General features: G+C 41.6%; 1 protein-coding gene across 1 annotated transcript in view; it reads left to right on the top strand.

The window, feature by feature from the left end:
• Positions 1 to 7,557, top strand: part of TPK1 (thiamin pyrophosphokinase 1) — a 314,743-nt gene extending 307,186 nt beyond the window's left edge. Inside the window, exon 8 of the mRNA XM_021388536.1 lies at positions 6,526 to 7,557. Coding sequence (XP_021244211.1) covers positions 6,526 to 6,644 — 119 coding nt within the window. The 3' untranslated portion in view covers positions 6,645 to 7,557. The remainder of the gene's footprint in view (positions 1 to 6,525) is intronic.

Raw genomic sequence — 16,758 nt, 5'->3', positions numbered from 1 at the left:
TGCAAGTTTGGGCACCATAATGTATGGAGGACATAGAGCTATTACAGAGCATCCAAAGGAGGTCTGCAAAGATGGGGAAGGGTCTGGAGGGCAAGACGTGAGGTTCCTTCATTTGTTCAGCTCAGAGAAGAGGCCTAGGGAAGGCCTCATGGAGGCCTGTAGCTCCTCACAAGGGGATCAGAGGGGCAACGCTGAGCTCTGCTCTCTGGTGACAGTAACAGGATCCAAGGGAATGGCATGGAGCTGTGTCAAGGGAGAGTCAGGTTGGGAGTTAGGAAAAGCTTCTGCACCAGAGGGTGGTCAGGCCCTGGAACAGCCTCCCAGGGCAGTGGTCATGGCCCCAAGCTGTTGGAGTTCAAGAAGCATTTGGACAATGCTTTCAGACATAGGGTTTGAATTTTGGGTGGTCCTTTGTGGAGCCAGGAGTTGGACTCAATGGTCCTTGTGGGTCCCTTCCAACTCAGGATATTCTATGATTCTATGATTCTATGATCTCATCCCCCAGTCTGTATGTATAGCCAGCACTGCCCTTTCACCGGTGCAGAATCAAGCACTTCCTCCTGTTGAATTTCATGCAGTTGGTGATTGCCCAGCTCTCCAATTTGTCTGGATCTATCTTGCAAGGCCTTTCCACTCTTGATGAAGTCAGCAGCTCCTCCTAGTTTAGTATCATCAGCAAACTTGCTTAAAACACCTTCTAGTCCCACATCCAAGTCATTTATGAAAACATCAAAGAGAACTGGCCCTAGAATGGAGGCTTGGGAAATCCCACTAGTGACTGGCTGTTAGCGTGATGCAGTGCCATTTTCTACAGCCCTTTAGGCCCAACCTGTTAGCCAATTGCTCACCCATCGCATTATGTTTTTGTCTAGCCATATACTGGACATTTTGTCCAGAACGCTACTGTGAGAAACAGTATTGAAAGCTTTGCTGAAATCCCAAAACACAACACAAAGTGGAGGAGGACCAAAATAGCAACAAGTTATTTTGTCTGTATTAAATGCAAGATCTTTGCAGTAGTGACTGTCAAACTGAAACTATTTTATTTCAGTACCTGTTTCTTTGGTGCTCTAGCTCTACTAATAATAGGATCTGTCATTTGCATAGGCCTTCAGGCCTACAATGACAGACTTTTTACAAGCTTACTGGAAAGCATCAAAAGTGAAGTACACACTTTGACTTTGTCTCTTATTGGCTAAACCAAATTTTATTTACATCATTTCATAGCCTGGCTTTGCCTTAGCACAGCAAAACAGTCCTCAGCCAGCTTGTTTCCTGTCTTTCTTTGCACTTACATTCTGGTAAGTATCATGACTTTATGGTTTTTTCATCAATATTCCACATCATAATCTCTTGCAGTGTACTGGAAGTTAAAGTGTTAATGCTGCAGTTCCATGGATTGTCAGTATTTCCAGTCTCTTGGTCTCAAAAGAGAAGAATGAAGTACAACTCCCAGAAGACTTCACTTTTCTGTTTCCATTTTCCGTTTGGAGGGAAAGATAAAACTGACTGGGAGTCATGAGACCCCTCTTTTTTTGATCCCTGGCCATTTCGCCTACAGCATTAGAGTAAGGACTTCGGTTTCAGAAACTCTCTCATTTTATTTGATTTATTAGTTCCAATTCCAATCATATTGTATTATACTGTATTATCTCATGTTCAGCTGCTATATTTAGTAATCTAAGTTTTTTCCCTTAGCTAATTGCCGCTGTTTTCCTAGGCTCGTCTCCCTACCTTTTCCCTTCCGCCCCCCCGACTTCCTAGAGCATGGATCTGTGGGTCCCTTTGCTCTCTTGTCACAGACACTAGGCTGAACTAGGCCGAACCGTGACAAGTAAGTCACTTTTACTCGTGTAGGACTGGTACAGCTTTATCATGTTGAGATTGGAAAGACACTACCGCAAATAGTTCATACAGTTTCCACATCAGACTTTCTACGCCATTTCAATTATGTTAAGTGTCCAAAGTCTGATTTTGAATGAAAACAGGAGCACAACTTGTTAGTAGTGCTAAAATACTGATAATAAGCCACGGAGACTTTCTGCAGCTAATGATTCCTGTTGGTTTGGGGGAAGCAGCTGTTGCAGCAGTGACGCTGGTATAGAAGCTCTCTATTACCTTCATTTTTATCAGCTTATCATTCTAAATTGCTCCCAAGCAGGTAATGTGACAGTAGGAGTTCCAGTTATTCCTACAGTGCCATGGTTACAAAGCTGGAGAAGTCTGCTGGAATAAATGTGAAAACTTCTGACATCCATTTGTGTTTCTGAAGGCTCACCCAACATGAGTGGTTTCTATCCAGAGTAGAACATGCCATTCCATTAACATACTTTCTCTTTTTAAATGACACAGTTAAGGCTTGACAGTAAGTGCTTTCGCTGCCATCTCCTGCACTGCCACCAGCACGCAGCTGGGCACTCTGCTGCAGGGCCCCTAGCTGGAATCCTTTGCCAGCACCTGGATACCCAATTCCCCTGAACCTGGGCAATGAGGTGTTCCTGGGCTGGCCCTGTCTTGCTTTTGTGAGCTTGCTTATATGAGTCTGGTGAGGTTACAAAAATACTGCTGTGTGCTGCACAAACAGCTACCAAAAGTTATACCACTTGTAAAAATTGCCAAATGCAATCCCTGCTTACTCCAGACTCTTTGTGGTCCTGTCCCCTCCCAGCAGACCCAGCCAGTCTTTGAGTCACTTCTGTGTAGTGTCAGTACTGAAAACAGTTCATTGTAGATTCCAGCTATTTGCAGCTTCCAATTCTGCAGTTCCCACTGCCCAGAGATGAAGGACCCAATTTTTTCCTTTGTATACATTCTTGTAAACCAAGACTGACTTCAGTGAAGTTGGAATAATGACATGGGTAAAATGGGGAGAAATGAAAGGAAAATCAGGCTATCAGCAATTTTTTTTAAAGCTCATGCATTCAGATTTTTGCTCCTAACACAGAACTTGAGGGAAATCCTCTCCAGATAAACTGTAATAGGATACCAAAATGTAATTCAATATTTCACTTTAACTTGTGTTTTAGCTTATGGATCTTAATGTCCTATCATTTTGTTGCATCATTTGCTTAGGGAAAAGAAAATTACATTGCTTGTAATAAGGCTTATAATTAATATTTAATTATAATTGTTTATTATATTTAAGTATTTTGATATTTCAAACATCCATGCCAGGAGTATATCTATTTCTATTTTGAGTGATGGAAATCAGCAAGGTGTGACTTTACGTATTTCAGGTAGTAAATGAGACACACAGCTGAGAAAAGGCTGTATAGTGTGGCTATCGCAGTATGATGTGCTCATTGTAGGGGTGTTTTGCAGTCAAACACTTGTGATCACAGCAGTAAGACTCTGAGTTGCTGCTGAAATCCCATGGACTGGGGACCCTTGTGTTACTGGGGGCCAGAGAGTTCCAGAAGGCTTCCGTTTGACTCACTGTCTTTGGATTAAGACACCAGACATGGCTGTTCTGCCCTTTTCACACCCAATTCACTGCCATCACCAAATCTGCTCCTGGGTAAGGAAGGACTTGCCTCTTGAGAACTCCTTTCCGCACAACCATTAGATTACCCTTAGTGTCCCCAAGTCCTCCATGGTTCTCTTACAGATGTAGGAATAACCAGAGGGCCTGCTCATTCACTTAAGCCTTTCAAATTAATGACATGGTTTGCTTTTGCCACATATGATATGTGTAAGAAGAAATTTCTTCTCTGTATATGCTCAGGCTCTGCTTAAGTGCAGCTTGTATGATATATATTCAACCTTAGTGTAAGTTCTCTTCTGCTCTAAGTACCTCAAATAATACAATGCAGTCATTTGAATAATGACTGCAAGTCGACTAGACCATGAACACAGTTATTGAGGGGTAACCTGATATTGGGAGTTAGTGTTTTTGCAGCAGCTGATAGCACAAGGAGGCCAAATCTAGCTGCAATTGGAGTCTGTTTGCTCAGTTTACAGGCTGAAAGTGTGCAGTGCAGTAGTGGACACATTAGCTGGCAACAACCTTGGGTCTCATTTATTTTCATCTCTGCCAGCAGAAAAATAAACCTCACAACTGTTCTAGAGAAACAATCTTGATAAGGATTTTATAAATGTAATTTTAGGCTTCGTTTTTTTCTTAATGGTGTTTTTTCAGTATTGTTTTTTATTATTATTATTTCTAAACTCCAGAGCTGTCAGACTTAAGAAGCTCACCATGGAGTTATGACTTGGTTACGTTCTTGTGTATTACCTACTGCTTTCACTCGAGGCACAGCCACCTAGACCCAGTGCCAATTAGACACACTGACTTTATGAATGGAGAGCAATGAAAAATAGCAGAACTATCCTGGGAGAGCTGGGTAGAATATTTTTTCTGACAATTTATTATCAGTAAACAGTTCTTTTGGAACCAAAGCACTAAGCCAAACTTTAGGTGAACAAGAGTCTAGTGCCGGCTGGGAGGTGGAGGGGGGACTGTCATTTTTGTGGAACCATCTATTTTCATCTAAATCAGCCCTTGAATTCTCATGTGGGGGGGAAAAAAAAAAAGATCACTATTTGTCTTAAAGAAAGTTTTCAACAACCCAAAATAAAACTTACTTTAATTACAGAATTGTAAACATCCCAGGTCTTTTCCAGTCTGAAATTTTATAAAAATCGCAAACTGAAATCCTTTATTAACATCAGTTCTATTATCTGTCAAAACTATAAATACTAATTACAAGACAACAAAAAGATTGTTTTCTTTGGAAGGCATTTCAGAAAAATAACATCAACAGTGAGAATGGCTTTATTATAATAGGTTCTTTCCAAGGCATAAGCTCTTGCTAGAACTTAACAAGGCATACTAAAAGCTATTAAAAAAGAAAAGGGATGGATCAAGTATGAACTGGTAGAACTTTTCACTTTTTCGATCTGGTAAACTTCACATAGTGCCTGACATAGAAGGAAGTTTACCGGGGAGCAGTATATATGTACATCCTATTATCTCCTTTACTGGTTTAAACATACTTTTTCACATTGATTTCTGTTAGTTTAATGCATAGAAAGCATGCGTTTTTAATTGTGTTAGTGAAAACGTTGGCTGGTTGTGAAACCAAATAATTGGAATTTGTCCATTTGAGCCATGTGAATTAACAGTACTTTTTTATAGTCTTTGCATTTTTCACTTCAGCATTTCAAACTGATCCCTGTGCAGGAAAAAATCTGGTAGGGAAAGCTGAGTCTCCACCTAGTGGGCTAGAACTTCTTATTTAAAAAAGCAAACAAGATTTTCATCTTATGCATGAGGAAACGCTGCTTTAATTTTGTTTCATTAACCTGCCATGTTGTTCTTAATTCTTGCCTTCTACAGAGCCGTTATTTCAGATGCAAAGCCAGAGCAGTAAGAATTATTCAGGTAGTCTTGAGCAAGAAGCAATAAATGATACAAAATGAGTGGGTTTATACAAAATAGAGGTAAAAGTTGATTCATATTGTTTTAGAATTTCCCTCTGTTCAAAATATACAGTAACCAAAAATGGGTAATTGTGTGTCAACAAATATTTGAAACCAAATATCAGCTAATGGGTGTTTCCAGGCAGGATTTAGAACAGGAGTGTTTGAGGAGTATTTCTACACAGGGAACTCTATCCATCTGCTACTTCAACTTCCATAAATGACCTCCTTACCTCTGAGGTGTGAAATCTGGCTTCTCTGGCAACCTCACCTCATGCATTGCTTGTAGCAAACACCACAACTCCTTTGTCCTGCCATTTGTCAAGGACCCTATCTAGCATTGTTGCGTGTCCAAAATCATACTGACAGGATATAGCAGATTTATTTTAGGTGTATAATTATTGAGTACAGTACTTCTTATTTTTCTCCTTGATCTTCTGTACTGCATTGCAGTTACGCTGCAAACTCCCAGGATACTCAAGTGGTAGGAATCTTCTGTTTAAAGCAGAAGTGAAACTTAGATGCTATTCTCTCCTTCCAGCCATATACAGCTAGCAGATGAAGCCATTTCTTCAGTGCATTTTAGGCTCATAATTTGTGGGAGAAGGAATGAGCAGGGGCAACTGCAGATTTAGCATGGGACACTGAATACATTTTATGTCCTGCCTTTTTTCTGACTGCTCCTCATTTTTAAGCCATGCATGCTAGCAAGACCAAGTCCCCCCGTAGCTTACAGCAACTGGTGGACAGTATAACGTGCGTTGCATGACTGCATTATGTTGTATGAGTTTATTATAGCCCACCTTCATGACCAGAGTTGGAATATTTCTATCTTCTGTCCAAAACCAGAAAATAATATGTTGCTTTGCACACTTCTTGATCACCACCTGGCACCTGTCGTTTTTTTTGCAGAGTGAAAGAAAGGATGGCCTTGGAGTTCTTACTTTTCTAACTGGTATTTACTGCAGCTATTTTAATGGTATTTATCTGGGTTAGATTTACTCCGCTGTTTTATGTGGGACTTCTTTGTGGGACCAGGAAATGCCCATTCATAAATGCTTTTGTTTCAACAGTATCATTAAGCCTCTTTCTTTCTTTTTGTAGCTAACCAGGTGTTGAAGTTCGGAACGCTTGTCAGTACTTCCAATACCTATGACAACTCTGGAACTGTGACCATCGAGACAGACAAGCCTTTGCTGTGGACAATGGCAATCAAACTTTAGGATGAATTGCAGCTGCCTTTTCTGATCCAACTGAATTTACTGCAAAATTTCACTGAATTGAGGCAGTAAAAGTGATCATAAGGGAATAAGTATACACTGATGTTGGGTAATAAATGGAAAACAGGTCTGAAATAAAAGTCATTCAAGACCAAATTGAGTCTAGGAAAAACAGGTCAGAAGACGCACTGCCACCCTATATGATCACAAGCAGAAGCATATGTAAATAAATTGCTAACCTGATTAGTTCTGACTATTTTTACAATGTATTTTATTCCAATGTTAAACTATTTTTCCCCATTTTGCCAAAAGGATACAATACTCAGTTGCACAGAGCACACCTTCATTATGAAAAGGTGATAACAAGAAGCATAATTGTTTTCTGTCCCAATTTCTAACATATATAGTTGCTGGTGACATTTTCTCAAAAAGAGTAATAGTTGAAGCTTTCTACTCATAAGGCAAGTTTGTCCACTGAAGAAGCTTTGGTTTTGCTGTAACTCCAACATCAGACTTCACAACATTAAGTGATTAATTTAAAGTCTGTAATGCAAAGTAGCACTGTAACTTCTGCAATTACCAAATATTTCTAGTAAGCTTTTTGGAGTGAAATACAAGTTTCTTGCTCTCAATCTGCAGACCAAGAGCATTGCCTCTACCAATTTCTGCAGGCTTAGTTTTTAAATCCAAGTATTCAGTCATTTAATAGTTGAAATGTCTAGATCAATACACGCAGAGGCCTTTATAATTCTGTATCCAGATGTCTTACAGAACCAGTATCCAAAACCAGTCAATAAGGCTATGCTTCCTTTCCAGCAGTCTGAATAAGTTTGTTAAGTTTGTTGTTGATTCTCTGAAAAACTGTTTATTATCTCTGAAAAGTAACTTAACATTAAACTATATATCTTAGTAACCACTTTTTGGTTCCTTAATTTTGCCATCAGAGTAAAGATCAGCAATACAAGTTCTTTTTTTTTTTTTTTCTGAAATTTTTTCCTGTCAAGTGCATAGTATAATCAGTTGCAAATCCAGGAAGGAATTAGAGGTAGTGATGATTCCAGAAATTAATTACAATTCCGATCAATAGACTTTTAAGTCACCACTTGCAATAATGATGTCTTCTCACTGCTTACCTTTGCACTGGAACAGAGGAAAGAGCTTCTGAAAAGAGACTGTACATCCTCCACCCTTAGAGTTTTTAAGGACCAAACAGCACAAAGCCCTAAACAATCTCATCAGAATGCAGTACTGACCCAGCTTTGAGCATGAGGTTGGACTAGGGATGTCTCTAGGTTCCTTCGTACTTGAATTATTATAATACAGTAGACAAAAGTAACAAGAAACACTCCATTATTTAAAAAGAAAATGTTGTAATGTGGAAAGATATGATTGTGTGCCCTTTGAAGGAGAGATAAGATATCAGGAACATCTGAAAACCCAAAGTGAGTTTGCAAACTATTTAACAAAAAAATAAGTTACAAAGTTGTGAAATTTTTTAAGTGAATGTCACAATGTCTCATTCATCATGATGAGCATTCAGCCGCCTCTGTTGAGAGAACAGAGTAATCAGTTTCAACTAACCAAGCATCATCAAACAATCCCATAAGAAGTCTAATTTAGCTTCCCATCATTACCTTGTTAGGAAGAATATTACTAGCATTATAACATATATCCTATTTTTAAACATTTAACTTTACTTAGAGGACAGCACTTAGAGGCATAAGTTAGCCATGTTTAGTGGTCACGTAATAGTATTTTACCTGTCCACACAGGTAAACATACACTGAAGAAATGGAAATCAAAATATTTGACATTCAGTTTTGAAGCAGGTACTTGAAAAGAAACTGAACAACTAAGGATCTAATATTTTGTGGCATGCTAAGATGTGACTCTAAAACTAATGATATACTTAAAGTTCTTTCAATATTTACCAGTATTTGTCATAGAATCATAGAATCATAGAATGGCCTGGGTTGAAAAGATCATCTAGTTTCAACCACCCTGCTGAGTACAGTGTTGCCAACCACTAGACCACGCTGCTCAGAGCCACGTCCAGCCTGGCCTTGAATACCTCCAGGGATGGGGCATCCACAACCTCCCTGGGCAACCTGTTCCAGTGCATCACCACCTTCTGTGTGAAAAACTTCCTCCTAATATCTAACTTACATCTCCCCTGGATCAGTTTAAGACCATTCCCCCTTGTCCTATCGCTATCCACCCTCATGAACAATCGTTCCCCCTCCTGTTTATACGCTCCCTTCTAGTATTAAAAGGCCACAATGAGGTCTCCCTGGAGCCTTCTCTTCTCCAAACTAAACAAGCCCAGTTCCCTCAACCTTTCCTCACAGGAGAGGTGCTCCAGCCCTCTGATCATCTTAGTCACTCTCCTCTGAACTCGTTCCAAGAGCTCCGTGTCTTTCTTGTGCTGGGGCCCCTAGGCCTGGATGCAGTACTCCAGATGGGGCCTCACAAGAGCCGAGTAGAGGGGGACAATCACCTCCCTCTCCCTGGTGGCCGCTCCTCTTTTAATGCAGCCCAGAACAGAGTTGGCCTTCCGGGCTGCCTGCGCACACTGCTGGCTCATGTCCAGCTTCTCATCCACCAGGACCCCCAAGTCCCTCTCCACAGGGCTGCTCTCGAGGAGTTCTTCCTCCAGGCTGTATAAATACCTGGGATCGCCCCAGCCCAAGTGCAGCACCCTGTATTTGGCCTTGTTAAACCTCATTAGGTTCTCGTGGGCCCACTTCTCCAGCCTGTCCAGGTCCCCCTGGATGGCTTCCCTTCCTTCCAGTGTATTGACTGTACCTCTCAGCTTGGTGTAATCTGCAAACTTGCTGAGGGTGCACTCAATTCCATCATCTATGTCATTGATAAGGATGCTGAAGAGATTTCTCTCCAATTTGGAGAGAAGGATGTGGTGAGGGACCCTGTCAAAGGCTTTGGAGAAGTCCAGGTAGGTGACATCCATCGCCCTTCTCCCATCCATTGATGCCGTCACTTCATCATAGAAGGCCACCAGATTGGTCAGGCAAGATCTGCCCTTGGTGAAGCCATGCTGGCTGTCTCGGATCACCTCCTTGTCATGTATGTGCCTTGACATGTCTTCTTGAAGGATCTGCTCCATGATCTTCCCAGGCACAGAGGTGAGGCTCACCGGCCTGTAGCTCCTTGGGTCATCCCTTCTCCCTTTCTTAAAAATGGGAATAATGTTTCCCTTTCTCCAGTCACTGGGGATTTCACCCGACAGCCCTGATTCTTCAAATATGATGGAGAGCGGCTCAGCAACCACATCAGCCATCTCTCTCAGAACTCTAGGATGGATATCATCTGGCCCCATGGACTTCCATACATTCAGTTTCATGAGGAGGTCTCAGACTTGTTCCACTGTTACAGTGGGACGGAATCTGCTCCTCTCACCCACACCTAGAGGTTCAGGGTCCTGGCAGACATGGGGAGCCTGACCACCAGTGAAGACCGAGGCAAAGCACTTATTGAGCACTACAGCTTTTTCATGTCTGAGGAAGCCACTTCTCCATCCTCATTTATCAGAGGGGGAACACTCTCCTTGGCCTGTCTCCTCCTGCCTATGTACCTGTAGAACCCCTTCTTGTTATTTTTCACATCCCTAGCCAAGTTCAGCTCCATCTGTGCCTTGGCTTTCCTGATCCTACCTCAACAGATGTGGACAACAGCCCTATATTCTTGCCAGGCTACACAACCCTGCTTCCACTTCGCATACATTTCTCTCGTTTCCCTCAGTTTAAGCTGCAGGCCCTTGCTCAGCCATGCTGGTCGCCCGCCTCCTCTGCTTGATTTCTTTTGCTGGGGGATGGAGAGCTCTTGCACTCTCAGGAAGGTGTCCTTAAAGAGCTGCCAGCTCTGCTCTGTTCCTATGCCCTTAAGGACAGTTTCCCAGGGGATCCCACCCAGCAGTTCCTGGAGCAGCCCGAAGTTTGCTCTCCTGAAGTTCAGGGTCCTGACTCTGCTTTTTGCCAGGCCTGCATTCCTCCAGATCGCAAACTCCACCAGGGCATGATCACTACAGCCCAGGCTGCCTCCAATCTTAACCCCTCTAATGCTCTCCTCCACATTGGTGAGCACCAGGTCCAGTAAGGCTTCATCTTGAGTCAGTCCATCTAATACCTGGACCAGGAAGTTATCTTCAACAGACTCCAGGAATCTCCTGGATTGTCTGCCACCTGCCATGCCGCTATCCCAGCAGATATCCAGGTGGTTGAAATCCCCCATCAGGACAAGAGCCTACAAATGTGACACTTCCTGCAGCTGGAGCAAGAAGGTCTTGTCAACAGGCTCCTCCTGATCAGGTGGCCTGTAACAGACCCAAACCACTAGATCTCCTTTACTGGACTGATCCCTGATTTTAACCCATAAGCTCTCAACCTGGCCATGGCTGTTACTCAGACACAGCTCTTCGCAGTCTATCCACTTCCTAACATAGAGGGCAACTCCCCCTCCCTTCCTGCCCTGTCTATCCCTTCTGAAGAGGCTGTAGCCCTCAATCAGAGTGTTCCAATTGTGGGATTCGTTCCACCACGTTTCAGTGATAGCAACTAGATCATAATTTTCCAAGCACATCACAGTTTCCAGTTCCTCCTGCTTATTTCCCATGCTGCGTGCGTTAGTGTAAAGGCACTTCATCTGGGCTTTCCGCCACACTACCTTTCTAGAGGGGCCCTCCCTCAAACTTCCAGAAGAAATCTGAAGTTTTTCCCCACTGCTTCCCCCACTAGCACAACCCCCTCCCACAAGCACTGGCTCATTACATACAGGGTCCTTACTAGTGACCCTGGTTTCACCCCCGCCCCCCTTCATACCTAGTTTAAAGCCCTATCAATGAACCTTCCCAATTCCCATCGTAAAACCCCTCTCCACCAGTGGGATAAGCTACTGCTATCGGTTGCCAGCAGGCCCGGTCTCGTGTACATAGAGCCGAGGTCAAAAAAACCAAACCCCTGCCGGGCACACCAGGCTTGGAGCCAGATATTAATCTGTTGACCCACCATGTTTAGTCCCTCATTATTCCCTATGATTGGAGGGATAGAGGAGAACACAACTTGTGCTCCCGAACCCTTGACCAGACGCCCTAAGGCTCTGAAGTCCTTCTTCATAGGTCTAAGGGAAGTTCTTCCTATTTCATTACTGCCTACCTGAAACAACAGCAGAGGATAATAATCTGAGGGTTGTACTAGGGAAGGAAGTTTATTCCTTACATCTTTAACTCGGGCTCCCAGGAGGCAGCAGACCTCCCTGTGTAGAGGGTCAGGTCTACATACTGGGCCTTCTGCTCCCTTCAGCACTGAGTCACCAACAACAATGACCCGTCTTTTGTTCTTTGCTGAGAAGGTTTTAATGTTAAGGGTAGTCCTGCTAGGCTTCAGAGACACCTCCAAGTGGGAAGAACCATCGTCTCCCCCACTGTCCAGCTGTCCCCACAGAGCACTGTACCTGTTCTGCAGGGGCAGCTGGGGAGGGACGGTAATCGCCAGGCGGATGCGCCTCCACCGCCAAGCAGGGACTTTTTGCCCCCTGCCCCCCAGTTCATCACTGTTGTTAGGTGGGGGAGAGGACAGGGGGATCACTGCAGCAGGAACACTGCCTGCCTGCTGGTTCCCCCTATTACCTGTTTAGAAGGTGGTAGGGGGGTGACATGCTTCATGCAGGGCCGCAGCTGGCTGCCTACATCTCAGGGACGGTAGGGGCTGGCACCATCAATCAATCTCCTGTTCACACTCCCTGATACTCCTCAGCCTCTCCACTTCCTTCCTCAGGTCAGCCACCAGGCTAAGTAAATCATTTAGCTGGTCACATCTGACACACACGCTGTCTCCATCACCCTGCACTGCAAGGGCCAGGCTCAAGCACTCACTGCAGCCAAAAAGCTGAGCTCTAGCATGTTGTTGTGGGACCTCCATCTGGGTCTCCTCATTTTTCTTGGCAGCAACCTTCCTTTTATGTGTGCATGGGACCTCAGTCTGGGTCCCCACATTTTTCGTGGAAATAGCCTTCCGCCGGGGGGCAGCCATGGCAAACCAGCAGACACTAGCACGATCTAGGGCAACCTTAACGAGCTGCAACTGGTCTGGTCCTCCCTGTTGCCGATAGCGCTGCCTCCGCCCTGACCGCGTTACCAGATTCAAAGATTATAATTTGAAAAGACATTGTATGCGGAAACATACTGCCAAATTCTATGCATATCAAGAAATGCTTTGTAAAGACAGAATAGTGGAACTGAAAAAAGTCTGTCACCTCAGCAAAATATTTTTTTAAAAGCTAAAACTCAAATGGACTCTGTTATAAGAGCCAGTTATGTGATAGCAAATCTGATTGCAAAAAAAATCAAAACCGTTTACTGATGGTAAGTTAATACAGGTTTGGAAAGTATGGCAGATATAATGTGTCCTGATAAAAACAGATTTTTCTAAAATCAATTTGTCTCACCAGACTGTAGCCTGGCAAACTGAAGAAATAGGAAAATCTATCAAAATAAATTTGGAGAGTAAAGCTGCTATTTTCAAACGTTATGCTTTGACAATGTATAGAAGTACTCATGCTGCAGATACAGCTCAACTTGCCATTTTCATTAGAGGTATTCATAGTGAATGTAATGTCACTGAATAAATGGCTTCTTTGGTGCCACTGAAAGGCACAATTAATCTCTTTATTTGTATGAAACAGTAAAGACTACATTAAAACTATATTCTTTAACCTTTGTCCACATATTTGGTATAGCTTCTGACGGCACCTTGGTGGTGGCTGGTAAAAAAAAAAGAGGACTTACAAGGTTAATAAAAGATTATGCAATTGCCGCCAGCAACTCACGTTTGATGAAATATCACTGCATTGTACATCAAGAAAATTTATGTGTGAAAGCTTTAACATCAGAGAATGGCATGAAGATCATCATCAAAGCTGTGAATTTAATAAAATACAATAGACTGAATTGTTGCTAGTTCCAGGAGTTCTTTAAAAGTATGGATGCTGATTATGGGGACATCATTTACTTTTCTGAAGGAAGGTGGCTAAGTTGGGATAAAATGCTAAGAAGGTGTTATGATTTGTGAAATGAAATCAACTCATTTACAAAACCAAAAGGAAGATTTGTTCCAAAACATGAAGATGAAAAATGGCTCACAGACTTAGTATTTTGGGTGGATTTGACAGCTAATTTAAATGAGTTAAACGTGCATCTTCAAGATGAAAAATCACCTGATCTGCGCTATGTTTCAAACCATAACAAAATGAAAAAAAATTGAAATGAAACTAAATTATGACAAGCTCAACTTATGGCAAATGATTTCATGCATTTTGATTTCATGCATTTTGATGTGTTGGCTAAACAAAGTCCTGTGAGCAGTGAAAAATATGTAGCCTTCCTTTCAATTTTGATAAAGGAATTTGAGAATAGGATTCAAGATTTAAAAAAAAAATCATTAACTTCTTGGTATATTCTCGATTCCATTTTATGATGACATAAATACATTAGCTGCAAATTTTTAAATTGATTGTATAGACTTACAATCAGACATTCAACAAAAATAAATATTTGATCATGTCTCTTTACTAGACTTTTATGAGACCTGTCTTACCAGAGAAAAATATCCCTTGCTTCATGATCCCACTTTATTATTGTCATTGCTTTTTGGCAATATATACATTTGTGAACAACCTGTTTTCAAGGATGAATCACAGGAGGAGCAATATTACATGAAAAACCTCTGAAAAACACCTTCAGAACTCCCTAAGAATTGCAATTGCAATTCGCTTCCATTGAATTCATTAGTTTCACAAAACAAAGTCAAATAACCCACTAGTTTTATGTTTTTGTTCCTTTTTTTAATGTTTTAGTAATATATAAAAAATAAGCTTCGTTACTTACATACATACATTATTATACATTGTATCTTCAGCCCAAGACAATTGCTCTTCACCTAATGCCACCCAGGCAAGCTATAAGATTGAACATCCATGCTGAAAAAGCTCTCTAACATTCTTTATTCAAACAGGTAAAAGTTAGTGTAAAACTTGGCAAAATTCAATTTTCATATTTACTTACACAATAATATTGATTGGGATATGGATCGGAGAAATAAATAAATCCCATTCTTGCAAAACCTGTTGTTGTTTCCATTGCAATCTTCTGGAAATCTGCAAATACAAAAGTAAAAATTCAATCTAGGAAGACTCATGTACGGCATACAGGAGATGTTTGCTACAGTGATCATGGGAGAGAGCTGTCATTAGTAACGATAACATAGGATGCAGATCAAGAACAAAACAGAACTGAAGTTGAGAAACAAAGATGTTTTTTATAAGACAGATAAGATTTTAAGAGAGAAGATGCTGTTTTCCACAAAGCATAGAGTTGATCTTTTTTTTTTCCTTTTTTCTTTTTTTTTTTTAATTGATAAGCAGAATTGGATATCTCCACAGCCCATAACAATTCATGGGACATTTATTCCATAGTTGTTCTTCCATACCCCTACAAGTCTTGACAATAATCCCCAATACATTATCAAATATGGAAAAGCTGTGATTAGGTTTGTCACGGGAAGAAACCTTCTTAAGTCCTTGCAACAGTATAGCACATAAGTGCTGTTTCCAGTATTTTAAAACATGAGCTGTAAAGTGGACTAAGGAGGACAGGAGCCCCTAAAAACCCTGCCAGTCTGAAAATGAATGAAGTTCCTTACTGATCTCATCCTAACTACTTAGAACAAAGCTGGGCCTGGCTCACACCGCAGCTTCCAGTGCCTCTGTAAACAGAGAACCACCACTAACATTTTGCTTATAGTTATACCCTCTCTATTATGCCTTACAGAAAGGCCAAAAATCCTCATCTATACTTCCAGCAACAAAGCTCTTCCTGTCTCAGTCAGGCAGTCCCTGAAGATTATGAAGCACTGAATCAGCAGTGCAAAATGTAATCCTAGCTAGAGTCTCCTAAAATGAAGTATTTCCTCCAAGGTCATGTAACAAGCAGTTTCCTCCAAACTATTCTTCAGACTGACTGCAGTCTGTCTGATCTGACTACTGCAGCTTTCTTTTCAAAGTGTGCACAAGTTCTTCTCAGATCAGTTTACCTGATCAGTGAAAATATTACTTGCCTGTCTCAGAATGGCTATTTTCAGTTACTTAGCTTATTTCATAAGATGTTTTTTAATACTACTGTCACATATCAGAAAAGGACTCAAAAAGATTTGTTCTATTCAGAATGAAAATATGTCCATATGTGAAGAACTGCACAAGTTTATATCACACAGTGAAATCTGAGAAACAGTTACAACAAATGATTAAAAATCGGAAAGATGCACAGTGTAATAGATGAAGAAATAAGCATTGTATTCTGCCTTATTAGGCACTTTACCTTTCCTGTCAGGCTTAGAACATCTTTTAACCAGTCATATGGAGTCTTCTACAGACTGACAGGTGGGTTCCACAAATTGCATTATCTGATCCATGTTTGCCTGCAAAGATGGACAGATTTAGTATAGATGGTGCCACATGTGACAAAAGAGATAATTTTTTTAATAACAGGAATACGAGGAGCAAAATTTGTATAGGCTTGAGATAACTTAAAATTCAACCTAATTGGACTTTAAAAGATATTTCCACTTTACAAACACCAAAGACAGTATATCAGCATGTAGACATAATGACCTACCACTGCCGACAAAAAAATAGGAAAAGCTACAACTGAGAGTAGAATCATAGAATGGCTTGGGTTGGAAGGTACCCCAAGAATCACTGAGTTCCAACACCCCTGCCACAGGCAGGGCCACCAACCTCCTGATCTGGTACTAGACCAGGTTGCCCAGGGCCCCATCCAACCTGGTCCTGAACACTTCCAGGAGCGGAGCATCTGCAGCCTCTCTGGGCTGTTCCAGCACCTCATCACTCTCTCTGTGAAGAACTTCCCCTGACATCCAATCTAAACCTTCCCTCCTTGAGCTTAAAATCATTCTCCCTTGTCCTATTGTGGGAATACAAGAAAGACTATTCAGAGCAGAAGCTGCAGAGCAAAATAAACAGCATGAGAAGGCAAGGCTGAGAACTAAGGACATCTCCAGAAAGAAGAAAAAAACAAAGTTAAGTAAGC

Source organism: Numida meleagris, chromosome 2 (genome assembly GCF_002078875.1).
Source record: "Numida meleagris isolate 19003 breed g44 Domestic line chromosome 2, NumMel1.0, whole genome shotgun sequence".
NCBI classification, from domain to species: Eukaryota; Metazoa; Chordata; class Aves; order Galliformes; family Numididae; genus Numida; species Numida meleagris.
This window is presented reverse-complemented; position numbering and strand designations above follow the sequence as displayed.